The sequence below is a fragment of the Corvus hawaiiensis genome, chromosome 29 (assembly GCF_020740725.1).
Source record: "Corvus hawaiiensis isolate bCorHaw1 chromosome 29, bCorHaw1.pri.cur, whole genome shotgun sequence".
NCBI lineage: Eukaryota > Metazoa > Chordata > Aves > Passeriformes > Corvidae > Corvus > Corvus hawaiiensis.
Window position 1 is genome coordinate 985,199 of NC_063241.1, and position 24,550 is coordinate 1,009,748.

At 63.6% G+C, this 24,550-nt stretch overlaps 3 protein-coding genes across 5 annotated transcripts; 2 read left to right on the forward strand and 1 right to left on the reverse strand.

Moving 5' to 3' along the window:
* Positions 1 to 5: 5 nt before the first annotated feature.
* Positions 6 to 5,630, reverse strand: SH2D2A (SH2 domain containing 2A). Of its 2 annotated transcripts, none has more exons than XM_048288679.1 (8): positions 5,376 to 5,630; positions 3,107 to 3,258; positions 2,761 to 2,936; positions 2,555 to 2,644; positions 2,295 to 2,466; positions 1,915 to 2,058; positions 1,264 to 1,779; positions 6 to 774 (listed from the first exon to the last, which is right to left on the reverse strand). In XM_048288679.1, the coding sequence occupies exons 2-8, from the start codon at positions 3,248 to 3,250 to the stop codon at positions 652 to 654; spliced, it is 1,365 nt and encodes a 454-aa protein (XP_048144636.1). In that variant the 5' UTR covers positions 3,251 to 3,258; positions 5,376 to 5,630; the 3' UTR covers positions 6 to 651. The 2 variants fall into 2 exon arrangements, with proteins under 2 accessions (XP_048144636.1, XP_048144635.1); XM_048288678.1 differs by lacking the exon at positions 5,376 to 5,630 and adding an exon at positions 4,450 to 4,881.
* On the forward strand, positions 5,598 to 12,367 carry LOC125318193 (death-associated protein kinase 2-like). Of its 2 annotated transcripts, none has more exons than XM_048288682.1 (13): positions 5,598 to 5,679; positions 7,811 to 7,881; positions 8,420 to 8,523; positions 8,929 to 9,150; positions 9,502 to 9,640; positions 9,797 to 9,926; positions 10,115 to 10,163; positions 10,287 to 10,313; positions 10,434 to 10,586; positions 11,217 to 11,262; positions 11,349 to 11,438; positions 11,611 to 11,694; positions 12,038 to 12,367. In XM_048288682.1, the coding sequence occupies exons 2-13, from the start codon at positions 7,813 to 7,815 to the stop codon at positions 12,116 to 12,118; spliced, it is 1,194 nt and encodes a 397-aa protein (XP_048144639.1). In that variant the 5' UTR covers positions 5,598 to 5,679; positions 7,811 to 7,812; the 3' UTR covers positions 12,119 to 12,367. The 2 variants fall into 2 exon arrangements, with proteins under 2 accessions (XP_048144639.1, XP_048144640.1); XM_048288683.1 differs by lacking the exon at positions 5,598 to 5,679 and adding an exon at positions 6,060 to 6,277.
* Positions 12,368 to 12,433: 66 nt separating this feature from the next.
* Positions 12,434 to 23,945, forward strand: INSRR (insulin receptor related receptor). The gene is made up of 22 exons (XM_048288676.1): positions 12,434 to 13,045; positions 14,733 to 15,284; positions 16,525 to 16,837; positions 16,933 to 17,075; positions 17,324 to 17,468; positions 17,552 to 17,766; positions 17,833 to 17,959; positions 18,083 to 18,321; positions 18,399 to 18,566; positions 18,673 to 18,862; positions 18,986 to 19,027; positions 19,137 to 19,402; positions 19,539 to 19,675; positions 19,883 to 20,048; positions 21,306 to 21,414; positions 21,526 to 21,596; positions 22,205 to 22,434; positions 22,513 to 22,623; positions 22,723 to 22,882; positions 22,967 to 23,096; positions 23,165 to 23,299; positions 23,441 to 23,945. The coding sequence occupies exons 1-22, from the start codon at positions 12,952 to 12,954 to the stop codon at positions 23,703 to 23,705; spliced, it is 4,008 nt and encodes a 1,335-aa protein (XP_048144633.1). The 5' UTR covers positions 12,434 to 12,951; the 3' UTR covers positions 23,706 to 23,945.
* The last annotated feature ends 605 nt before the right edge of the window (positions 23,946 to 24,550 follow it).

Below are 24,550 nucleotides of genomic sequence, written 5' to 3' on the forward strand. Positions count from 1 at the left end.
ACAGGTTTGTGAAAAGTCAGAAGTGATTTTTACTGGAGACAAAACAGCTACAATGCCCCAGCCCTCTCTTTTCCCTCTGAGCCCGGGCTTTGGCCATCCTGGCTCCCTGCTCCTGTAGAGGTGGCAGCACCACCGACACTGCCCGGCACCACCGTGGCTTGGGGTTGTTCCAGCCGGGGTTTGTGCTCCACGGGGCAGCCCTGGGACACTGGTGTCATCCCAAGTTCTGTGGCTGAGGAAGCAGGCAGGGCTTGGAGTGTTGGCTGCAGGCTGGGGCGGTTCAGCATAGCCCTGCCTGCAGCATCACTCCAGTTTCTGGCCAATTTAATATCCAACAACTGCATGCACCAGCTGCGCCAAACTCATCCCTGTTTTTCCTGTAACAGCCTTTTTTGCCCTCATTTTATTAAAATAACTCTCCTGGAATGTGTTCATGGGTAAGGTAACCTTGCTCCCCCCTGCTCCAGCAGGGCTGGGAAGCCGGAAGAGCAGGGGCTCCCCACGGAGCAGATTGGCATCACTGGCTGGGGCCAACAGCAGCCTTGGACCTCTCCTCGCAGGGCTGAGGGCTTCCTTCAATGAGAGGGAGGCTGAGTGAGGTTCCTCCTGCCTGGGAGCCAGGTCTTGTCCTGGGCCCACCTGTGCGGGTGCTTAGGGACAGTCCCCAGGCAGCTGCTCGTACACGTTCTCAGCCATGGCCGTGGTTTGCTGCTCCCTGTGTGTGCTCCGGCTGTACACGGGGTCATCCAGCTCCAGGGCAGGGTTCAGAATGACCTGGGGAATTTTCAGGGAGAAGGTGGATTTGAGAGCCAGGAAATAGCACAAAGTTGTTCTTTCACTCTCCCAGCCCTTGGCTTGGCTCGGGCCAGGGACCCAGTTTTTGCAAGGAGTGACAGATGAGGGGGAATGGCTTCCCACTGCCAGAGGGCAGGGTCAGATGGGATACTGGGAGGGAATTCTTCCCTGGGAGGGTGAGGAGGCCCTGGCACAGGGTGCCCAGAGCAGCTGTGGCTGCCCCTGGATCCCTGGAAATGCCCGAGGTCAGGCTGGACAGGGCTTGGAGCAGCCTGGGCTAGTGGAAGGTGTTCCTGCCCATGGCAGGGGGTGGGATGGGATGGGCTTCTTTCCAACCTGAACCATTCCAGGTTTCCATGCTTCTCCCTGTGCTCCTGGTGTGGAGCAAACCCTGATCCCCCAGGCTCCGGGAGGCCTCACTCGTGTTGGGGCTGAGCTCTAGGGCGATGACCTGCCTTGGGGACCCACCTCTGTGCCTGTGCTGGAAGCTCCTCGGTCCTCCCTGTCCGTGCTGGGCACCGCCGACAGCTGCCTCCTCTTGCAGTCCTGGCTGGAAACGCTGCGGAAGAGCCGGCGGTGGGGCCGGGGTTTGAGGGGCAGCGTGGAGAAGGCGTTTTGGGGTGCCGTGGGGAGCCGAGCGGGCGGATCCTGCCGGGCCAGTGCCACCTCGGAGTAGATGTTCTCCTCGGGGCCGGCGCGGCGGCTCCAGCCCCGGGCCATGGCATAGAAGGGGATGGGTTCCTCGGGGCCGGGCTCCTCGGGCTCGGGGGGGCTGGGGGCGATGTCCTCGCGGGGCTCGGCGTAGACGTGGAAACACAAGAGCTGCTGGTACTTGGCCTCGGGGGGCTCGGGGCGGGCGGCTTCTCTGTGCACCTGGGCATAGGGAGCCTCGGGCGCTGCCGCGCTGCCGGAGGGGCTGTGCGGCCCCTGAGCCGCGCCCCGGGCGCTGGTCTTAGCAGGGAGCGACGGCGGAGCACCGGGAGCCTGGGGGAGAGGTGGGACAGGCTGGAGGCGAGGGCTGGAAGCGGGTCCGTGGTGGCTGTGACCGCGTCCCCGCGCCCCGTGCCACCTGTGGCTCCCGTCCTTGGGAAGGTGCCTCCATTCCCTCTCCCCCATTACCTCCCTGCCGGAGCCGCCCTCGGCTCTGGGGAGCTCCAGGGACACTGGGTTGTAGTCCGGGAGCTTTGCTGGTGCTTCGCTCAGTGGGGAATGTGCAGCATCGCTGCCAGCTGGGGGCTGCGCCCGTCCTCGGGGCTCGTCTTTCTGCAGGGAGAGCAGAGAGGTGTCGGGATGGGTGCGTGGTCAGGGCAGACCCAGCCGGGCGCTGGCCGCGGGCTGGCTCCTTGCTCCTGGTAGCCCCAGCGTGGCTGCGGTTCCAACCCCGGCTTTCGTGATGCTTGGACTTCCCTTGGTTTATTCCCCAGCTTGGGAAAATCACCCTGTCCGTGCAGCCGGAATGACTCCAGGGCTGCAGGGGCTCTCGGGGGCCGGGACCTCACCCATCCACACGGCAGGGGCACGGTGAGGAACTCGTGGTACGGCGTGACGGGGGCCGTGGCGTAGTGCTGCAGCAGCTCGGCCAGCTCGGCGTGGGCGCTGCGCTCCCCCAGGACCACGTATCGCCCGTCCGGCAGCTGGTCCAGGACAAAGTGCCGGCAGCGATCCCTACCCCTGGCGGGAGAGGGGATGGCATGGGCACAGCGGGCGGGAGGGCACCGAGCTCGTCGGCCCCTCCCTCGGGCAGGGCTGAGTCCCTCACCTGTAGGAGAGGACGAAGCCGACGGTGCTCTCGCTGAAGCGGACCAGGAAGCAGCCCAGGGGCTGATCCTGCAGCAGCTCCTCTGCCTCCCTGTGGGAAGGGACACTGAGCCATTCGACCTCATCCTCTTCGTGTGATCCGGGGATCCAGCTCCCAGGGGTAGGGACACTGACTCTGTTCCCCGCCTTGGCCTCCCCATAGCTCACCTCCGGCTGATGAAGCCGTGGAACCACGTTGGGAGCTCCCCCTTGGGCCCCAGCCTCTGGGCTTGTGTCTGCTCAAACCACAGCCTCGTCCGGGCACGCAGGGCCACCTGCTCTGGCCGCGGGTCCCCCTCGGGCAGGGACTGGGCTGGCGGAGGTGACCAGAAGCCTGGAGGGACCTGGAGGGAAGGGGACAGCACTGGGGGCTCAGGTGAGGACGTGCCCCAGGGATGTTCTGCTCCCTGCATGGGGCTCCCAGTGCAGCCTGTGAGGACACGGCCCCTGAGAGCGTGGGGGCACTGGGATGGTGAGCTGGGCTCATGTCCACCCTCATGTCCCCGTGTCCTACCCTGCCACGTCTGTTGTGGTGTCCCGGGGACTGCTCTGCCCCCGGGGGCTGGATGGGGGTTGTGTTGGGTGCTGGCTTGGCTCTGGCTGTGTTGTCCTCACCGAAGGGCTTGAAGGTGGTGAAGAGGGGACGGTCATCATCCATGGGGTCCCCTGTCCCAGGAAATGGGGAGAAAAAGGCTCAGGGGCAGGGAGGCCTCCTTTGGGGCCTCTCACTGGGGAGTCTGGGGGCTCCAAGACACCCCCCCCAGGCCCTGCTCTCACCAACAACCTGGGTGAGCATCACCTTCCCCTTGTGCTCCCCAAGCTCAGGCTCATCACCCTGATCCTCCCCAGGGAGACCACCTTGGGCCTGCACGATGGGAAGGGACGGTAACCTTGGGACCCCAGAGGAGAAAAGCCCTGGGGACAGTGCTGTGGGTGGGGAGGAGCTGAGGGGAAAGCATGGGAATCTTCCAGCCCCTCTGAAGTCCCCGGGGTGTCAGGTCAGCCCTGGGAAGGGGAGGGAGAGGCTGAGCAGCTCCCAAGGGACCTTGAGCTCGACCTGAGGAGCTGCCAACACCCAGCAAAACAATGCTAATCCCCAGCAGATGCTTGAGGGGGTGGAAGATGCTGGGGCTGGTTGGATCTGGGAGGCAAAGCTGAGTCAGAGGAGTGGGTCGAGGCTTGTCTGAGAGCAAGGGGAGCCATCAGGAAAGGCACCCCAACTCCACCTTTAACCTACGGCAGTGCCCAGCCTGGCCCTGCGCCCTGGCAGGCAAGGGAAGGTGAGGAAGAGAAACAAAACATTCCAAACTGCAGTAACCCAACTCGGGGCGTGCTGGGGAGGAGAATTTGCGTCAGGTCCTGCCCAGGCATGGCCAGGCAGCTGGGGACAATGCCACTGTCCCCAGCTCGCTGTGCATCCCCCAGCTGGGTGGGAGTCCTGGGCAGGGGTGGTGGGCTCATCCCTACTCCCCCATCCCAGCACCTCGGCCTCGGAGGGGCAGCTCGGGGGGATTTGCTCCCTGGGGCAGGGTGTGCCTCTGAAACCCTGCACTCCTGAGGTGGGAACGAGTCAGAGCAGACTTGAAATGGGCTGAAAGCTTTGCTCTGCAAGACATTTCCGGGCTGGACTTCCCCCTTTGGAAAGGGGGTAAGATCTGGCTGGAAGGGTTGGCGTGGGTAGGGGACCCCACTCCCTCTCTCTTCACCCCATCACCGTGCCCTTTGTCCTGCCTTTGGGCAGGGGGAACATCCCTGCACCACCTGGTGCTGCCCCGTCCTGCAGCCCCTGCTCAGGGATCACTCCTGGGCCTTGCTGCAAATCCAACCACAGCCCCAACCCGCAGCCCACGCTCCTACCTCTGCTCGGCCACGTGGGGCCCTGGCTGCCGGTGGCCGGAGGCGATGCAGTGGGCAGGGGGACGGGCAGGGGGGCAGGCAGGGTGGGGCAGCACCGCTGCCCTGCCTGTGCTCCTGCCTCTGCTGCCTGCGACAGGCAGGAAGCAGCAACCGAAGCTGCAAGAACCTTCATGTGATGAGGAGACGTCACAGGAAGGTGGCATGGTGGCCCTGGGGTGACATCCAGGTGCCACCGGCAGCTGGGTGGGCTGTGGTGAGGAGGGGACTCTGACCACCTGCCCACTGGCACATTCGAGCCTGCAAAGGTGTCTTTGTCCCTCCTGTCCTCATGCCGGGACCTGGCACCGCTGGGCACGGGGACAGCAGAGCTCGGTGGGGACAGTGGGCTTGGTGGTGCCAGGCTCACATGGTGAGCCAGGATTCGGTCCTGGCATGGTGGAATCCAGCACCATTCCCCTTCCTCCGACTCTGGGTGCCAGAGCCAGGCACACTCCTGGGCTGCCCTGGGGCATCAGCGCTTCAGACGCCGCTGCGGGGAGCAGCAGCCGAGCTGCCAACGCTGCGGCTCTGCCGTGTGCCCGCTGCCGCTCCCGCCCGGGTGGTGCCAGGCTCCGGCTGGACCCACGGCCAGAGCGGTGCCAGCCCGGCTGCGCCCCAGAGCTTGCAGGGACTGGGGATTAGCGCAAGGATTTCGGGCTGGGTCCGGCTCATCCATCGCTCCGGGACGGGGATGGATGCGCCGTGCAGCGGCTCCGCAAACCCCGGGGCGGGGACGGCGCCCGGTGCCCCCCAGCAGCCCCCGGCACGCGGAGCGGCGCCTGCCCCGGCTCTCTCCACCTTAAGAAACCCGTCCCTCCCCAAAACCTTCATAGCCTCACACGTTTCCCCTCGCGGTGTCAGCCAGGTTTCCTGTTTGCAGCCCTCACCGACACATCGCAAGGGGGGAACGCCGGTGAGAGGGACATCGTCTGCCAGCGGCTCATCCCGGAGTGCCCCGGCCACTCCTCAAGGAACTGAGGCTGGAACCACCAGGAACTGTTCCTAAAAGGCCTTTTTTGGCTCCTCTTCACAGCTGGGGGTGTTATCAAGAGCCCACGGCAGGAGGAACGCAAAGAGCTTTTCTTGTCCTGAGCCGCTGTGGCCAAACCCTGCCCCAGCTCCCCGGGGATGCCGCCACTGTGAGGCACAGCCTGGCACTGCCGGGGTGCTGGAGGAAGGCTGGAGCTGGAGGTGAGGGGTCCCAGGTCCCCAGGACATGCCGGGCTCGGGCGCTCTCTTGGTTGGGGGGTTTTGGGGTCCAACGGGGCTTTTTGGAAGTTGGATGCCGACCTGGCAGCTCATTTTCTGGCAGCCTTGGTTTTCCCGATGAGTGACTGCAGGACATAGTGGGACAGGAAACTGCCCCCCGCAGCCCCCGCGGGTCCAGCCCTGCCCAGGAGCTCAGCGGTTGCCGCCGGGGGCCACCCGTGCCTCAGTTTCCCTCCATGCAAAAGCAGCACAGTGCAAGGGGGTGTCTGGCAAGGCGTGGGGAGTCAGCTGCTTGTGTCCATGCCCAGGGGACAAACAGACGCACTGTCCCCCCACGGAAGCGTCACATGCCCGGGGATGCTGGCCCGGCTCCAGCTGCAGCCGCCCCCGTGCACGTCCCCGCCCGGGGACCGGCCAGCGCCGCGCCGCGCCGTGCCAGGGGCCAGCGGTGCCTGGCCGGGTGCCCCCACCAAGCCGGGGGCCCAGAGGACAGCCAGAGTGGGCAGTGACTGTCCCCTGTGCTGGCTGGCTGGGGAGCGAGGAAGAAGCGCTGCTGGATGTGGAGGAAGGCTCGGGGAGGGTAAGGGGCCACAGCTGGGCTGGGAGTGGGAGAGACTGAGGGGGAACTGGGCTTGGGGACCACTGAGTGTCCTTTAGGGCCCCGGTGGGGGGATGGAAAGGGTCCCAACCCCTGTTTGGGGCAGGCAGCGGTGCAGCACAGCCCGGTGGGGCCGGGAACTCACTGCCAGGCTGCGTCCTGTGATTTGCCTTCATCCTCAGGGGCTGTCAGACCCCTCCAGAATGGCCCTGGGTTTTCCTGGGGAAGGGCCCAAGTTTGCCACCCGCATCTCTCTCCTGCTGGCCTCGGACCCGCAGCCCAGGAAACCTTCTACTCCTGGGGACACATGACCGGGGTCATGGAGGTGGCCCCAAACCCGGGGCTCGCAGCAATATCCCCCGTTCTCTGCTCCTGTTCTGGAGCGTCACCCCATTGTACAGCTGGGGAAACTGAAGCACGGGGATGGCTGGGTGCCGGCGTTGGGCTGCTCTGAGCCGAGAAAGGAGGGTTTGTGGTTTGGAGCTGCCGGGTGTGAGACACGTCCCCACCTCAGCGCAGCGAGCGGGGGACTCTGCCGGGTGCAGGCAGGCGCCTGTCCCCTCCAAAGCCCCTCTCGCCACGGCGGGGGGCTGGATGCCAGGTGCCGCTCTGTCACTGCCCTCCTCCCCTGGACAGGGCACGGGGAATAGAACAAAAGGCTCCTGGGTGGGGATGAGGGCAGGGAGGGGTCACTCACCCATTGACCTCATGGGCAGAACAGACTCAGCTCGAGGAAATTAATTGCATTTATTACCAATCAAATCAGAGCAGGATAATGAAAAGTAAAACAAACCTTAGAAACATCTTCCCCACCAGCCCTCCCTCCTTCCCGGGCTCTCCCTCCTCCCTCCAGCGGCGCAGGGAGATGGAAATGGAGGTCCCAGGCAGCTCAGCACAGGTTGTTTCTGCTGCTGCTCAATGAGAGCAGCTGGAGTCCTTGCCCTGCTCTGCCCTGGGGCCCCTGCCTTCCACGGGAGACACTTCTCCAGGGACTTCTCCCACGGGAGTCCTTCCCATGGGCTGCAGCTCTGCCCCAGCCTGCTCCAGGCTCAGTGCCTTGGGAACTGCTCCAGCGGGGGCTTCCCGGTGGTCACAGCCCCATTTGGGCATCCCCTGCTGGGCTGGGGGCTCCTGCAGGGCTACAGGGGGGTCTCTGCTCCCCAGGGACCCCACGGGCTGTGGGGGAGTCTCCGGAGCCTCTCATGCCCCTCCTTCCTCCCTGACCTTGGCCTCTGCAGAGCTGTTGCTCTCACACATTTCTCTTCTCTTCTCTGCCCGCAGCTAATTCTGCGCAATCGCTTTTTTCCCTTCTTAACTCTGTTCTCCCAAGGTGCTGCTGCCGTCACCGCTGGGCTCGGCCTTGGCCAGTGGCAGGTCCACCCCAGAGCCGGTGGCATTGGCTCTCTTGGACATGGGGGAGGCTTCTGGCAGCGTCTCGTGGAAGCCATCCCCATTGCCCCCCCCGCTGCCAGGACCCACTGCACCCCCTCACCCTGGGCCTTCTTGTCTTTGCAGAGATGGCCGAGGGCGGCCAGGCGGGGGTCCCGGCTGGGGGGGGGCCGAGGGGTGCCCCTGACAGCACCCAGGTGAGCCACGGCCGTGGGTGTGTGTGGGGGGGGCACTGCCAGGGGGCTGGGAGTGACTGGGCAGGGCTCTCATGGCTGAGCTCACCGTGGTGCTTTCATCTGCTCTTAATTCACTTCTTTAAAAGAAACCCCAAATGTTGTGTTTTCTCTGCATTTTGCACCCCTAGCACAGTGAGGGACAGGGAGGCTGCTGTCACCCCCTCTCTTCCTGCCCCTGCCCCATTTCCAAGCCCCCTGAGCAGCTCCTGCAGGTCCTGGTCAAGGGGTGAAAGTCTCCAAGCTTCCACGTGCTGAAGGAATTCAGTGTGAACTGGAAGAACTGAGCAGGGCCTGAGCTCGGTTGCAGTACCACGCACCAGGGAGTTGCCCTTCGAGTGTGCTGGGGGGTTGTGGTGCTCCCTGGGGTGGGGGTCCCTGCACCCCCAGGCATGCTGGGGGCTTCTGGTTCTGCAGGGGATGGCGGTCCCTGCACCCCCAGGTCTGGCACGTCACCGTGCCCTGGCAGGAGGCTGAGCCAGGTCCTGGTGCTGCCCCACAGGATGTGGCTGAGCCCAGGGAGGATGTGGGGAGTGAGGGCCTGGCAGCCAGCCCAAGCCCAGGCAACGTGGAGGACATGTATGAGCTGCTGGAGAAGCTGGGCAGGTGAGCAGGAATCCAGGCAGGTGAGCAGGGATCTGGGCAGGTGAGTGGGATCTGGGCAGGTGAGCAGGAATCCGGGCAGGTGAGCAGGGATCTGGGCAGGTGAGTGGGATCTGGGCAGGTGAGTGGGATCCGGGCAGGTGAGCAGGGATCTGGGCAGGTGAGTGGGATCTGGGCAGGTGAGTGGGATCTGGGCAGGTGCGTGGGATCCGGGCAGGTGGGTGGGATCCACCACGGGTGAGCAGACTGCAGGCAGGTGAACACAGTGCAGGCAGGGATCCAGGCAGGGTAAGCGGGGTGCAGGCAGGGATCCCAGCTCCACCGGAGCCCCAGAGGTGCCCGGATTTCTGGGTTCTTCCCCCGGCCTGGGGTCAGCCCAGCAGTGGCCCAGCCCAGCTCTTGCTGCAGTGGTCACTTTGGCGTGGTGAGGCTCTGCCGCGAGCGCAGCACCGGCACCTTCTACGCCGCCAAGTTTGTGAAGACGCGACGGTGCTGGGGCAGCCGCCTGGGGCTGGAGCGGGCACAGGTGGAGCGGGAGGTCACCATCCTCCGCCAGCTCAACCATCCCAACATCATGCGGCTCCATGACCTCTTCGCCAGCAGAGCCGAGGTGGTGCTCGTCCTGGAGCTGTGAGTTTTATTACTGTCTTTATTCCCCTTTTACCCCTTCCCCCCCCTTTTTTCTCCTTTTTCCCCTCTTTCCCTCCCCTTTCCCCCCCTTTATTCCTCCCTTATTCCCCATTTCACCCCTTTCCCCCCTCCTTTTCCCCCTTCCGCCCCATTTTTCTCCCTTTTCCCCCCTTTCCTCCCTTTTACCCCCTTTTTCCCCCCTTTTACCCCCATTCCTTTCCCCCTCTTTCCCCCCCCTTTCTCCCCCTTTTTCCCCCCTTTTCCCCCTTTTTCCTGGCTGAGGCGAGGGGGACCCCCTTTTCACACCACGTGTTGGAGGTGGCCGAGCTCCCCTGTCCCCACCCTGCGCAGGATCAGCGGTGGGGAACTCTTTGACTTCATTGCGGAGAAGGAGATGCTGTCAGAGGAGGAGGCCATCGAGTTCCTGGGGCAGATCCTGTGTGGGGTGGAATACCTGCATGCTCGCCTCATCGCCCACTTCGACCTCAAGGTGCCCACGGGGACCCCCCCATCCTTGCTCCCTGAGGATCCAGGGGCTGCCAGGCATCTCCAGAGCCCTGCTCCCATCCTTGCCAGCTTCCCAGGGTGCTGCTGCACCCCTCGCCACCCCTCCATCACCCCGCTGTGCCCGGCCCTGTTCCCACAGCCCGAGAACATCATGCTGCAGGAGAAAGACGTCCCCAAGCCCTGGATCAAGATCATCGACTTCGGGCTGGCGCAGCAGCTGGAGGATGGCATCACCTTCAGGAGCCTCTGTGGAACCCCCCAGTACATCGGTACAGGGCTGGCACATCCCGGGGGGTCCCTGCACAGCTCTGCTCTGGGGGTGCAGCTGGGCTGCTCTGGGGGGCCACAGCAAGGGGACTCCTGGGGTGGTGGCGGGACCCCCAGGCATGCAGGGAGGGAGGTGGCAGGATGGCGCTGTCCCTCTGATGTGCCACCCTGGCTCTGTGTTTGCCCCCAGCTCCCGAAGTGATTAATTATGAGCCGCTGAGCCTCGCGACCGACATGTGGTGAGGAGTCGGGACCTGGGAGCAACAGGCTGAGCTGGTGGGTGGGGAGGGGCCCCCCGGGTGCCACAAGGCATGGGGGGGGCCCAGGGAGGGCAGCGCCTGACTCCCACCTCTGACTTTCAGGAGCATCGGAGTCATCACGTACATTCTGTGAGTTTGGGGCAGTGCTCCCTGTGGCTGGGGGAAACTGAGGCACAGGGACACTATGGGTGCTGGGGTGGCCGAGCTGGTGCTGTGCTGGCACTCAGTGGCTCTGTTGTGTCCCCACAGGCTCAGTGGCCTGTCCCCCTTCCAGGGTGAGACGGATGCTGAGACCCTCTCCAACGTTGTGGCTGGCGCCTACGAGTTTGAGGAGCGCTGCTTCAGCCAGACCTCTGAGATGGCCAAAGACTTCATCCGCCAGCTGCTGGTGAAGGAGCCAGAGTGAGGCCCCATCCCTGTCCCTTCCATCTCCCTCCCGTCTCTGCCCCCATCTCCACCTCTGTTATCTCCACCTTCAACATCCCCATCTGCATCTTCATCACCCCCATCCCCATCTCCATCCTATCCTGTCCCCAACCTTATCTTCATCCCCACCCCCACCTCCATCATCCCCATCTCTCTTTCCATCCCTATCCCCATCCCCATCCCAATCCCATCCCCATCCCCATCTCCATCTCATCCTCATCTCCATCTCATCCTCACCTCCATCTCCATCATCTCCATCTCCTCTCTGTTTTCACCTCCATCCCATCCCATCTCATCTCATCCCATCCCACCCCACCTCACCCCATCCCCATCTCCACCTCCACCTCCATCTCCATCTCCACCTCCATCTCCATCTCCATCTCCATCTCCATCTCCATCTCCATCTCCATCTCCATCTCCATCCCATCCTTATCTCCATCCCATCTCTATTTCCATCTTCATCTCTTCCACATCTCCATCCCCATCATCTCCACGTCCATCTGGTTCCCTTCTCTGTCCCCACCAGCATCATCCCCATCTCCCCATCCCCATGGTGGATGTGTGGGGCAGGGACCCCCCTACCCCACCTCCTCCTTTGTGCCGCAGGCAGCGCATGACAGCAGCCGAGTGCCTGGTCCACCCCTGGATCAAGGTGAGAGGCACAGGCAGGGGATGGGTGCCGGACCCCTGGGAGCGGGGTGGGGACACGGTGCCAGTGCCGTGTCCTTGCCCCCGCAGCCCCTGAGCAGGAAGCAGGCGCTGAACCGGAGCCGTTCCTCCATCAACATGAGAAACTTCCGCAAGTTCAACGCTCGGAGGAAGTGGAAGGTGAACGGGTGCCCGGTTGTGGGGTCCCCTCACCCCTGAGTGCCCTGGGGAGCTCAGGCTGGGCTCCATCCCAAGGCTGGCTCCATCTCAGGGATGGTTGTAGTGCTGTGGTGGGGGGGGTAGAGCTGGGGAGGGACCCCCACCTCGGACCCCCTCCCCTCCTGTCCCCCAGCTCTCCTACAACACAGTGTCCGCCTGCAACCGGCTGTGCCGCACGCGGCTGCTCTGCGACCTCGGGAAGGAGGACGAGGAACTGGTGAGCCCCCAGCAGCTCCCAGACCCCGCCCAGCACGGGCTGGGGAGGGGGGAGAAGGATTTGCGGAGTCTGTCTCAGTTTCCGGCTATGGCAGCACCCTCTATGCTGCAGGCCCCCTGTTTTGGGCAGGAGGGGCAGAGAGTGGGACCCCCCTGTTGCTGGGATGGGATGAGGGAAGTGTGGTGGGGGGCTTGGCCAGAGATGGGGGCATCGGATAGGGTGGGGTGCTGTGCAGTGGCTGTGCGATGAGGGTTGTCGCCACCTGGGGTGCCCTCTCCTCTGGGGGGGACTCTCTCTCCGGGGGAAGTGCTGTGCCTGCCCTGCAGTCCCCCTGTGCCCCCAGCGCTGCTGTGAGAGCGACCAAGAGGAGGAGAGGAGCCCCCACACTGCGCTGCTGCGCCGGCGGAGAAGCAGCTGCTCCTGAGCTCCTCCAAAAAAACACAGGACCCCCGCGAGAGGAGCCTTGGGGGTCCCCTCATCGCCGCATCCGAGGGGGCGGGAGCACTGTCCAGCCCCAGTGCTCCCAGTTCCATGGCGTTTGAGGGTCACTGGGGCATCAGGACCCCGCTCCTGCCCCCAGGCTTTGCTGCAGGGGAGCTCGCGCTGCCTCGGGGCTGGGACGCTCCTCCCTGCTTTGTCCTAATGAGAAAAATAAATGTCACCTCTTCCTCTATCCTCTTCTGCTGCTTCTTCTGCTTCTCCTTCCCCTTAAGGGCGGCTCGTCACAGCCAGGCAGGTGCTGAGTGCCCGCAGCTTCCTCCCTCACTGCAGGGCTGCTGCTCTGTGGGGACCCCGAAGCCGCGGGGTCCTGGCACCCCAGATTCACCCCGTGAGGCAGAGTGACCCTTAAGCCGTCCCTTCAGTGCTGCTCCGGGGGGTCTCCATGGGCTGCTGGCTGCTTTCCTGGCGTCCCCCTGCCAGAGCAGCTTGGATCCTTCTGCTCTGGCTGGGGAAACTGAGGCAGGAGGCAGCTCTTCCTTCCCACCCGCTCCGGCGCGGGGGGGCCGCCCTGTTTTCCCCCTCTCTATTTCCCAAACATGCCCTGGCCCTGGCCCTGACAGTTGTCAGGCTAAATATTTTGTGTGCGGCAGCCGAAAACAAAAGTGAAGGGGCCGCAAGGTCCGGGCAGGGTCCGTGGGGGCCCCCCCCTATCCCGGCGTTCCCCGGCTACCGGCCGGACACGGCGAGCGGGACCCGACACGGGGCAGCAGCGCCCGAGGTGGGACGGGGACGGGGCCCTGGGGGTCCCGCTCGGGGATGGGGCCGAGGGCTCTGGGTGCCCCGCGGCTGGGGGTGATGTTGCTGGTCCTTGGCCACCTCCCGCTGCCCCCCGTGAGGGCTCCCTCCGAAAGTAAGTGCTTGCGAGGGGGTGGCCGGGAGCGGGGTGGGGGGCGCTCGCTTGGGGGGGTCAGTTCTGGGGCGGGGGGCTGCCTGGTGGTGCGTGGGCTCGGGGTTTTGTAGGAGACGAAAAAAGCTCTTTGTTCCCTGTCGGGGTTTGCCACCCTGGCAGTACCCCCAGTGCTGCAGATCCCCCGTTTTGGGCAGGAGGGGCAGAGCGTGGGACTCCCACATTGCTGGGGTGGGATGAAGGGAGCGTAGTGGGGGGCTTGGCCGGAGATGGGGGCATCGGTGCCTCAGCCCCACCGGGATGGTGGAAAGTTGTCACAGGAGTCGGGAGCGCTGCTCCCTGTGCAGCTGCTGGGGTGGGAAAGGATGGGGAGGGGGTGCCGTGGTGGGGAGGGGGCAGCTGTGGGTCCTCGGTTTCATGGCCACAACAGGGGACAGCTGAGGGTACCAGGAGGGTTTGTCGTTTGTCCTGCCTTCCCCTCTCCTTGCCACCCGTGCCTCAGTTTCCCCATCACCGAGGGGCTGTGCTGGGGGATGGGAGCAATGGAGGAATGAAGCGCCCGAGAGCTGCTTCAAGGGTGCACCAAGGGACTCACCTTACTGTGCCTGCTCCCACCTGGGACCCCTCTGCCTGTCCTCCCAGGGGCGTGGGGGCCCCTCTCCCCTTACAGGGTGACTTTGCAAGGTCAGGGAGGTGACGGTGGCAGTGGGGGCTGTAATCCTCGAGGTTGGTGCTGCACTCACGGCCGGTCCCACAGGAGGGTGGAGGGACCCTCCTGTCCTCACAGGGAGGGGACAGGGCTCCCAGTGAGGGGCTGAAGCTGCTGCTGTGCTGGGGTGAGGGGCTACGGGCAGCTGCCAGAGCCACAGTGCCCGTGGGACCGCAGTGCCCACGGGTCACGGGTGACACCAAGAGGGGAAAAATGCCGCCAGGCATGAGGCCACAAGGACACGGCCATGAGCCGCTGGCCCAGGCTGGCAGCAGGCAGAGGAGGGGTGAACCACGCACCTGATCCCCTCCAGGACCCGCACCTGGTTTCTGGCTGGGGATGCCGTCAGTGGGAAGCTCTTTGCTCATCCTGGCTCTTGCATCCCTGCCGGATTCAGGAGGCAGGAGGTGCTGGGGCTCATGCTGCCCGTTTCTGGGTGGAAAAGCCCCAGGACAGCCAATGTGTGGCCGGGGCAGCACCACATGGACACCTGTGGTAGCCTTGCGTGCCCCACTACCTGTCTGGGCACGAGGGGCAGTTAACGGGGACGACCTCGCTGGAGCTGCCACTCTCTGGGTAACCGCGTGTCCATGAGTGGGGACATCCGCGAGCCCCCACAGCTGCCCCACAACTCGGGGAAGGGGAAAAGCCATCCACACCCCCAGCCAGGTTCCCCCAGGGTGGGCAGCAGGGCTGGGACGTGGTCCTGGGGCTGACACGGGGCAAGGCAGGCGCCCAGCCTGCCAGGCCTCGTTAGCATCACTGCTGATGGACGCGCCGTGCCCCGGAGAGCCGCAGCGCGCCGGCTGCTGTCAGAGCTGCTCGCATCTCCCCGGCTGCCCAAACCAATTCCAGCCGTGCTTGACAGGCAGCGCCGGGCTATTAAACCCCCACGAGCATCACCTGGGGGATCCCTGGGTGGGTGTGGGGGGCAGCTGCCCCGTCCCTGCTGCCCATGGGGTCCCCCTCTTGCCACCCCAGTCTGCGGCAGCATGGACATCCGCAATGACGTCTCCCAGCTCCGGAAGCTGGAGAACTGCTCCATCATCGAAGGCAACCTGCAGATCCTGCTGATGTTCACCACGGGTGCCGAGGACTTTCGGGGGCTCAGCTTCCCTCGCCTGCTCATGATCACGGAGTACCTGCTCCTTTTCCGTGTCTACGGGCTGGAGAGCCTGCGGGATCTCTTCCCCAACCTCTCGGTCATCCGCGGCACCAACCTCTTCTTCAGCTACGCCTTGGTCATCTTCGAGATGCCACACCTGCGGGACGTGGGGCTGCACAGCCTGGGCCACATCCTCCGCGGGTCAGTCCGCATTGAGCGCAACCAGGAGCTCTGCCACCTCTCCACCATCGACTGGGGGCTGCTGCTGCCCGACACCGGGGACAGCACCTACATTGTGGGCAATAAGTTGGCTGAAGAGTGTGCCGACGTGTGCCCGGGCATTCTGGATGTGGAGAAGCCATGTGTGCAGACCAGTGTCAATGGACAGCTGGATTATCGCTGCTGGACCTCCAGCTACTGCCAGAAAGGTGGGTGCTGGTGGCGCAGGGCCCAGTTGTGCCGGCTGCTTTTCTGGGACGGTGCTGGTTTGCACTGTGGGGCAAACTGGGAGGGCACTGGAGGAGGCTGGTGGAGCCAGCAGGGAATGGCAGGCCCGGCATGCAGCTGTCGCTCCCCTGCTGCTGGGGACGTGCCGTGCTGGCAGCATGGTGGGGTAACCAGATCCACGCTGTATCATCCTCCGAGGAGAGGCCAGCTCTCGGCTGCTGTGTTTTCCCAGCGGCGAGGTAAATACAGGCCCCTCCTGAGCTCGTTTGCTGTAAACAGGAGACCTGGTAATGGAATATGTACTATAAACACAGATCCTTATCGGGGCTGCAACCTCGGCTGTGGCCCCGGCCCGGCTGCACTGGGCAGATGGGGTTCAGCATGGCCGAGCCCCACCGCATCCATCTCTCTGTCCTGCTGTCCCTCCATGCAGCCCCTCATCCATCCATCCACTTGCTCACTCAGCCACCCATCAGCCCACCTGCCCGGCCAGCCCCTCATCACCTGGCCATCCATCCGTTCCTCCATCCCTTTGTGCATCCCTCCATCAGTGCTGCCATGCCTCCCTCAATCCATCCTTACCTCCCTGTATCCCTCCCTGCATACCCATACCCTTCCCTTCCTCCCTCTATTGTTGCATGCCCACATCCCAGTATCCCTCCTGTCCCTGCATCCCTCCTGTCCCTCCATCACATCCATCCCTCCATCCCTGCATCCCTCCATCCCTGCATCACATCCCTCCCTCCATCCCTGCATCCCTCCATCCCTGCATCACATCCCTCCCTCCATCCCTGTATCCCTCCATCCCTGCATCACGCTCCTCCCTTCATCCTGCCATCCATCCCACCCTCCATCCCTGCATCCCTCCATCCCTGCATCACATCCCACCCTCCATCCCTGCATCCCTCCATCCCTGCATCACATCCCACCCTCCATCCCTGCATCCCTCCATCCCTGCATCACATCCCTCCCTCCATCCCTGCATCCCTCCATCCCTGCATCACATCCCTCCCTCCATCCCTGCATCCCTCCATCTATCTCTCCATCCCACCCTCACTCCTGTTTCCCCCCAGCCCTGGAGGATGCCAGCAGCCCCCCCAGCCCTTCCCACCTCTCTCCTCTCCCCCATCTACACCCAGCTCCACTCCCAGCTGTGCTGCCCCAGGCTGGGCTCTGTGCCCGTTGGTCCCTCGTGCCCATGTGCCGTGTCTCCCCTCTCAGTGTGCCCATGCGGTGCGGGCTCGGCGTGCACGGCAGCGGGCGAGTGCTGCCACGCCGAGTGCCTGGGGGGCTGCGGCCGCCCCCGTGACAGCCAGGCCTGCGTCGCCTGCCGCCACTTCCACTTCAACGGGCACTGCCTGCCCTCGTGCCCGCCCCGCACCTACGAGTACGAGGGCTGGCGCTGCGTCACCGCCGAGTACTGCGCCAGCCTCCGCAAGGTCTCCGACAACCCCCGCGATGCCTCCAAGTTCGTCATCCACCAGCGACAGTGCCTGTCCGAGTGTCCCTCAGGATACACCAGGAATGAGAGCAGGTGGGGGGGTCCCCAGTGCCCCCAGTGTCCCCAGCATAGGCACGGTGGTGGCACGTCGGCCGGCTCACATCCCGTCCCTGTCACTCTGCCCACAGCATGTTCTGCCACAAGTGCGAGGGGCTGTGTCCCAAGGAGTGCAAGGTGGGCACCAAGACCATCGATTCGACGCGGGCAGCACAGGAGCTGGGGGGCTGCACCCTCATCGAGGGGAACCTCATCCTCAACATCCGCCGGGGCTGTGAGTGTTTAAAGGCACAAAATTAATTTCCTGGGCATAAAGCAGCGATAGGGTTAGGTTAGCGATAGGGGATACACATCATAAAGGCACCCCAAGACATTGTGCCAGACCTGGCCCTGCCTCTCCCACCCTGGGTGGGAGACCTGCTGCAGAGGGCAGGGGGTGGACGAAGGGGATCTTTTCCCTTGCAGAGTGAATTAATGGGGAGGTGCCCCTCTCCCTGAGCTCATGCAGTGTGTCATTCCCAGATAACCTGGCCTCGGAGCTGCAGAGCAGCCTGGGGCTCATCGAGACCATCACGGGTTTCCTGAAGATCAAACACTCCTTCGCCCTTGTCTCCTTGTCCTTCTTCAAGAACCTCAAGCTGATCCGTGGTGACTCCATGGTGGACGGGTGAGGACGGTGTGGGTTTGGGGGGGACATGTGGCTCTGAAGGTGCCCTTGGCCACCACCTCCATCCACATCTCCTCCCCCAGGAATTACACCCTGTACGTCCTGGACAACCAGAACCTGCAGCAGCTCTGGGACTGGAGCCACCACATCCTCTCCATCCCCGTGGGCAAGATGTACTTCGCATTCAATCCCAAGCTGTGCCTGGCTGAGATCTATCGCATGGAAGAGGTGACGGGCACCAAGGGGCGGCAGAACAAGGCGGAGATCAACCCTCGCACCAATGGGGACCGGGCATCCTGTGAGTACGGGGATGGGGACAACCGGCAGTGCCGTGACCCTGCCTGAGCCCCGCCTGCCCCCACAGGTAAGACCCAGACCCTGCGCTTCATCTCCAACGTCACCGAGTCCGACCGCATTTTCCTCAAGTGGGAGCGGTACCGGCCGCCTGAGTACCGGGACCTCCTCAGCTTCATTGTCTACTACAAGGAGTCGTAAGTGCTCCCTGCTGCCCTCTTGTCCCCATTGTGGAGGGCTTGGGACAGCCCATGGTGTCCTTCGTTCCTGCTGGACACCCAGGGGTCCCGGGACCCTCCCTGATGCCTGCTGTGGGACAGACCCTTCCAGAACGTGTCAGAGTATGTGGGGCAGGATGCCTGTGGGGCCCAGAGCTGGAACGTGCTGGACGTGGATCTGCCACTGAGCAGCGAGCAGGAGCCAGGGGTGACGCTGCTCAACCTCCGTCCCTGGACCCAATACGCCATCTTCGTGCGCGCCATCACCCTCACCACGGCCGAGGAAGGACGCAACTACGGGGCACAGAGCGAGGTGGTTTACATCCGCACCATGCCAGCGGGTAAGGGGCTGGCAGAGCGCTGGGGATGCCCATGGTGGACCCCCCAGGAAAGACTGACCACCCCTGTGTCATCCCAGCCCCGACGGTGCCCCGGGACGTCATCTCCATGTCCAACTCTTCCTCCCACATCGTGGTGCGTTGGAAGCCGCCCACGCAACGCAACGGCAACATCACCTACTACCTGGTGCTGTGGCAGCAGCTGGCCGAGGACATGGAGCTCTACATCAATGACTACTGCCACAAAGGTGAGCCCTGGCAGGGCAGGACCAGCGCAGCAGCCAAGGACGCCAGTGGAACAGGGATTTTCCCATTGAGCCAGGCCCTGCCAGCCCTGCCCGTTGCTGCCCACAGGCCTGAAGCTGCCCACCAGCAGCGCAGACACGCGCTTCGGGTTTGGGGATGGTCCCGAAGGGGAGCAGGATGCGGAGGAGCGGTGCTGCCCCTGCCGCCCCACTGACGGGCAGCTCCGCATGGAGGGCGAAGCCGAGTCCTTCCAGAAGAAGTTTGAGAACTTCCTCCACAATTCCATCACCATCCCCAGGTGCCATCTGGGGGGGGTCCCTGCTTTGGGGGGCTCCCCCAGGCTGGGTGCATGGGTCTGCCTGGGTGGGGGATCCAGTGGCTGCTCCTGGCAGACCCTTTAACTGATTTCCCGCTGTCTCAGGCCACCCTGGAAGGTGACGTCCATTAATAAGAATCCACAGAGGTGAGCTGGGACCACACCAGCCTGGGGGGATCTCCCCTCCCCTGATTGATTGTGGGGGAAAATCCCAGCACCTTGACTCCCCACCACCTCCTCTCCCCATGTCCTGCAGGACCCCAAAGCAGCGCAGGGACGTGGTGGCCGTCACATCCCCGGCCAACGCCTCCTCAGCGGAGCCGCTGGCCCCGAGCCGCCCTGGAGGCGAGCCCAAACCTGACTTCCAGATCTTCGAGGACAAGGTGGTGCGTGACCGGGCGGTGCTGTCGCGGCTGCGCCACTTCACCGAGTACCGCATCGACATCCACGCCTGCAACCACGCCGCGCACACCGTGGGCTGCAGCGCCGCCACCTTCGTCTTCGCCAGGACCATGCCCGAGTGTGCGTCCCCAGCCTCCTCCCTTCCAAACCCCATGGTTTGGGATGTGCTGGGATGTTGTTGAGATGGGGGATTGGCAGAGGGTTGGGGGCCAGGTGATGCCCCCCAGGAGCTCACCCCCTCTGTGCCCCTCTCCAGTGCAAGCTGACAACATTCCTGGCAACGTCACGTGGGAGCCGGCTGGCAAGAACAGCGTCCTGCTGCGCTGGGAAGAGCCCAGGAACCCCAATGGGCTCATCCTCAAGTATGAGATTAAGTACAGCCGGGAGAGTGAGGTGAGGACCCCCTGTGGCATCCCCTGCCTGGCCCCACCAGGTCTGGTTACAGGGGCACAGCACCCATCCCATCCCATCCCATCCCATCCCATCCCATCCCATCCCATCCCATCCCATCCCATCCCATCCCATCCATCTCTCTCCCAAGGCTTACACATGGCTGGGGGGGATGAAGCCCCTTTGCCACCCCCACATTGTCCCCTCCAGGAGGTCACCACTGTTGTCTGCGTTTCACGCCACCGATACTCCAAGTATGGGGGCGTCCACCTGGCTCTGCTCCAGCCAGGGAACTATTCGGCCAAGGTCCGGGCCACCTCGCTGGCTGGCAATGGCTCATGGACGGGGCTCGTCAAGTTTTACATCCTGGGTCCAGGTACCTGCAGGGAACAGGGGGACATCAACAGGGACCCCGGTGGACAGGGAGGGGGGCGGCTCTGGGGCTGGGGAGCTGGGGCTCAGAGGGTACTGCTGGATCAGGACACTGGGGAATTGGGCTGTGCTGCTGGGATGGGACATGCGGGGTCAGGGGATGCTGCTGGGCTGGGCTGCTGAAGATGGGAGTTGTTGGTGGACTGGGGAGCTGAGGGATCGAGGGATGATCCTGGCCTGAGACACCGAAGCATCAACGAATCACAGAATCATTTGGGTTGGAAAAGGCCGAGACCAGTGAGTCCAATTGTTCCTTCAGCACTGCCAAGGCCACCACTAACCCCTGTCCCCAGGTGCCACATCCACATGTCTGTTAAATCCCCCCAGGGACGGGGACTTCACCAGTGCCCTGGGCAGCCTGCTCCAATGCTTTCCATTTTTCCCAAATATCCAATCTAAACCTCCCCTGGCACAACCTGAGGCCATTTCCTCTTGTCCTGTCCCTTGTTCCCTGGGAGCAGAGCCTGACCCCCATCTGGCTGCGCCCTCCTGTCAGGGAATTGTGGAGAGTGAGAAGGTCCCCCCTGAGCCTCCTTTTCTCCAGTCTGAACCCCCCCCCCCCCCAGCTCCCTCGGCTGCTCCTGCTGCTCCAAACCCATCCCCAGCTCTGTTCCCTTCTCTGGTCACATTCCAGCCCCTCCAGGTCTCTCTTGTCATGAGGGGTCCAAAACTGACCCCAGGATTTGAGGTCCCTCAGCAGTGCCCAGCACCCACTTCCTTCTCAGCTCTCCCTTGGGCGCTGATGGATTTATAGAAACACTTTTTACTGTCTCTTATGGCAGATTCAGTTCCAGTTGGGCTTTGGCCCTTCTAATTTTCATTCTTGTCCTGAGCTCCCTCAGATCCTCCTGAACTTCCCACCCCCTCTTCCAAAGGTCAGAACCTCTCCTTTTTCCCTGAGTTCCACCAAAGAGTTCTGCTCAGCCATGCTGGTCTTCTTCCCATCCTTCATCCAAGGATGCTGCTGGATTGAGGAGCTGGGGGATTGGGGGATGCTGCTGGAGTTGGACACGGGGACAACAGGGTCTGCTGATGGATTGGGGGATCTGGAGGATTGGGGGATGCTCTGGGACAGGGACACACAGGTCTGGGGAAGCTGGGGGCTCCCCCTCTCTGGCCCAGTGGTGGTGGTGGGACAGGTGTCCCATGTGAGGTGGGACGAGTGTCCGGACCCTGATCCACGGCCGCCTGCTCCCGGCAGCTGAGGAAGAGTCCAGCAGCTTCTATGTCCTGCTCACCGTCACGCCTGTGGTTCTCATGGTGCTCATATCCTGCCTGGCCGTCTTCGTCTTCTTCTACAACAAGAAGAGGTAACGACCCCCCTGCACCCCCAGGGCTGGGCTGGGGCAGGGTCCGGCCGAACCGGGGCTGGGAAGGGCTGGGGGGAGGCAGCAGCTCTGAGCGCTGCCCACCCCTGGCAGGAACAATGACGGGTACCCCAGCGGGACTCTCTACGCCTCCGTCAACCCTGAGTACTTCAGCGCTTCGGACAGTACGTGGGGACGTGGGGACAGGCGGGGCCACCTCAAGGGGCCACTGAGCCTCTTCTTTGCTGGGATTACACTGGAGGGGACGGGGATGGGATGGGATGAAAATGGGATGGGAATGGGATGGAGATGAATATGGGGGTGGGGATGGAGATGGAGGTGGGAATAGGAATGGGATGGGGATGGGGATGGGGATGGGGACAGGGAGGAGGATGGTCATGGGATGAAGACAGGAATGAGAACGGGATGGAGATGAAGATGGGGATGGAGATGGGGATGGGGACAGGGAGGAGGATGGTGGTGAAATGGAGATGAGGATGAGAATGATGATGGGATGGAGATGGGAATGGGACAGGGAATGGGAATGGCAATGGCAGAGGGATGGGGATAGGGAGGAGGATGGTGATGAACTGGAGAAGGGAATGAGAAAGGGGTGGTGATGAGGATGGGAATGGGATGGAGATGGGGATGGGGACAGGGACTAGGATGGTGATGACATGGAGATGAGGATGGGGATGGGGATGGGGATGGGGATGGGATGAAGATGAAGATGGGGATGCAGATGTGGTTAGTTACAGTGATGGGGATGGGGTGATCCCCGCTCACCCCACAGTGTACATGCCTGACGAGTGGGAGGTGTCCCGGGAGAAGATCACAGTGATCCGGGAGCTGGGACAGGGCTCCTTTGGGATGGTGTATGAGGGGGTGGCGCTGGGGTTGGTCGCGGAGGGAGAGGAGACCAAGGTGGCCCTGAAGACAGTCAACGAATTGGCCACCATGCGGGAGCGCATCGAGTTCCTCAACGAGGCCTCTGTCATGAAAGCCTTCAAGTGCCACCACGTGGTAGGTGGGCAGCTGAGGGGGAGGGAGGGGACGTGGGGGGTCTGGCCACTCACATGCCAGCCCTCTTCGTCCCTGCAGGTCCGTCTGCTCGGCGTTGTATCCCAGGGCCAGCCAGCTTTGGTCATCATGGAGCTGATGACACGTGGGGACCTGAAGAGCTACCTGCGGTCACTCAGGCCTGAGGCCGAGGTGAGGGGCTGGGCACGTGCCAGGAAAAGGGACACCCACCCTGTTCCAGGAGGGTGCTGGCGTGCCCCTGCCCCAGCCCTGACTCTGTGCACGGTGCAGAACAACCCCGGGCTGCCACCACCATCGCTCAAGGACATGATCCAGATGGCGGGGGAGATTGCCGATGGCATGGCCTACCTCAACGCCAACAAATTCGTGCACCGGGACCTGGCTGCCCGCAACTGCATGGTGTCTGAGGATTTCACCGTCAAGATCGGAGGTGGGTGGGCAGTGGCGGGCAGGCTGTGCCAGCCCTGTGTCTCCTGCTGCTCACACCTTCCTCCTCCTCTTCCTCCTCCACCAGATTTCGGCATGACCCGGGATATCTATGAGACGGATTATTACCGGAAAGGGGGCAAGGGGCTGCTCCCTGTGCGCTGGATGTCACCCGAGGCGCTCAAGGATGGCATCTTCAACACGCAGTCTGATGTCTGGTGGGTGCTGAGGTGGGCAGAGCCGGGGGGATTTGGGGATCCCCAGCTGAGCAGTGGTGCTCCGGCAGGTCCTTTGGGGTGGTGCTGTGGGAGATCGCCACGCTGGCCGAGCAGCCCTACCAGGGCATGTCCAACGAGCAGGTCCTGCGCTTTGTCATGGACAACGGCATCCTGGAGCGGCCCGAGAACTGCCCCGACAAGCTGTGAGTGCTGGGGAACACCCCCTCACAGCCCCAGCCTCCCGTGGGAAAGGCTGGCAGGGGAAATCCTGGTCTCTGCAGTGCTGGGAGGGCCGTGGGGGGCTGGAGTCCCCCAAACCCTCTCTCTGTGCCCTCTGTCCGCAGCCACGAGCTGATGTGCCTGTGCTGGCAGCAGAACCCACGCCAGCGCCCCTCCTTCGTCCAGCTCCTGGAGCGCATCAAGGACCACATGGCGCCTGCTTTCCGCACCCTCTCCTTCTTCTACAGCCCCGAAAATGGCCATCACGGCTCAGCAGAACCCTCTGACACCGAGATGGACCCACCCCCTGAGGAGGATGAGCCCCCTGCATCCCCCCTGCCCACACGCAAGGACCGCAGCCCAGGCCAGCTCCCCAATGGGACAGCCTGACTCTGAGCCCGGGGTGTCCTTGGACCCCTGCTGGACTCTGCACCCCACGCCCTTCTCCGGCCATCCCCCCACTGCTGGGACCCCCCCGCATTATTTATTGCTTCCAAGGGCCTAGCCGAGGAGTGGGTGCCTTAGGAAGAGGGTGGCAGCACAAGGCAAGGATGTTCCATGGGGTGCATTTTCCCTGAAAATAAATTGGGTGTGCTCCAAGTCAGGGGGAGGGAGTGGGGGGCTGCTGGCTGGGAGGAGAACACCCCAGGCTTTCCTTACTTTTTTTTTTGGGGGGGGGGATAATGTGGGTGTGGGAATGGGTAGCAGGGTTTGCATTCGGGGTCCCACACCAACCTGCCTCTGTCATCGCTCCCCAGCCGCCTGGCAAACAGACCAGCAACCCCTGTGACCCCCACACCTTCGACAGATGGGGAAACTGAGTCGCGGGGCAGCCCTGCAGCGGGACAAGCCTGGGGTTGCCCTGATGTCTCTCCCCAGTGCCCTGCACTGGGACCAGTGCCAAGGCCGTGCTGGTCCACGGAAGGGGCGTCACTGTCTTATCTGCGGCTGTGGGATGAGCACGAATAAAGGGGATGAAGTTCATCTGTGGCAGTGCCTGGCTCGGGGGGATCGCGGAGTGGGGGGACGGCACACGGGGCTTCCCACTCCCCACGCCGCCAGCCGCATCTGCATCCTGCGGCTTTGCCCTGCGGTGCCCAAACCGGGGGCGTTTCTTGAGAAAAACGTCAAGGCAGTGGAATTTAGGAGGATGTGGCAACAGCCACTGGCCCGCTCTGCCGGGAGGGGGGCCTGCTGGGGTGTCCGGTGGGGCCCCACGGGAGGTCACCCCAAGG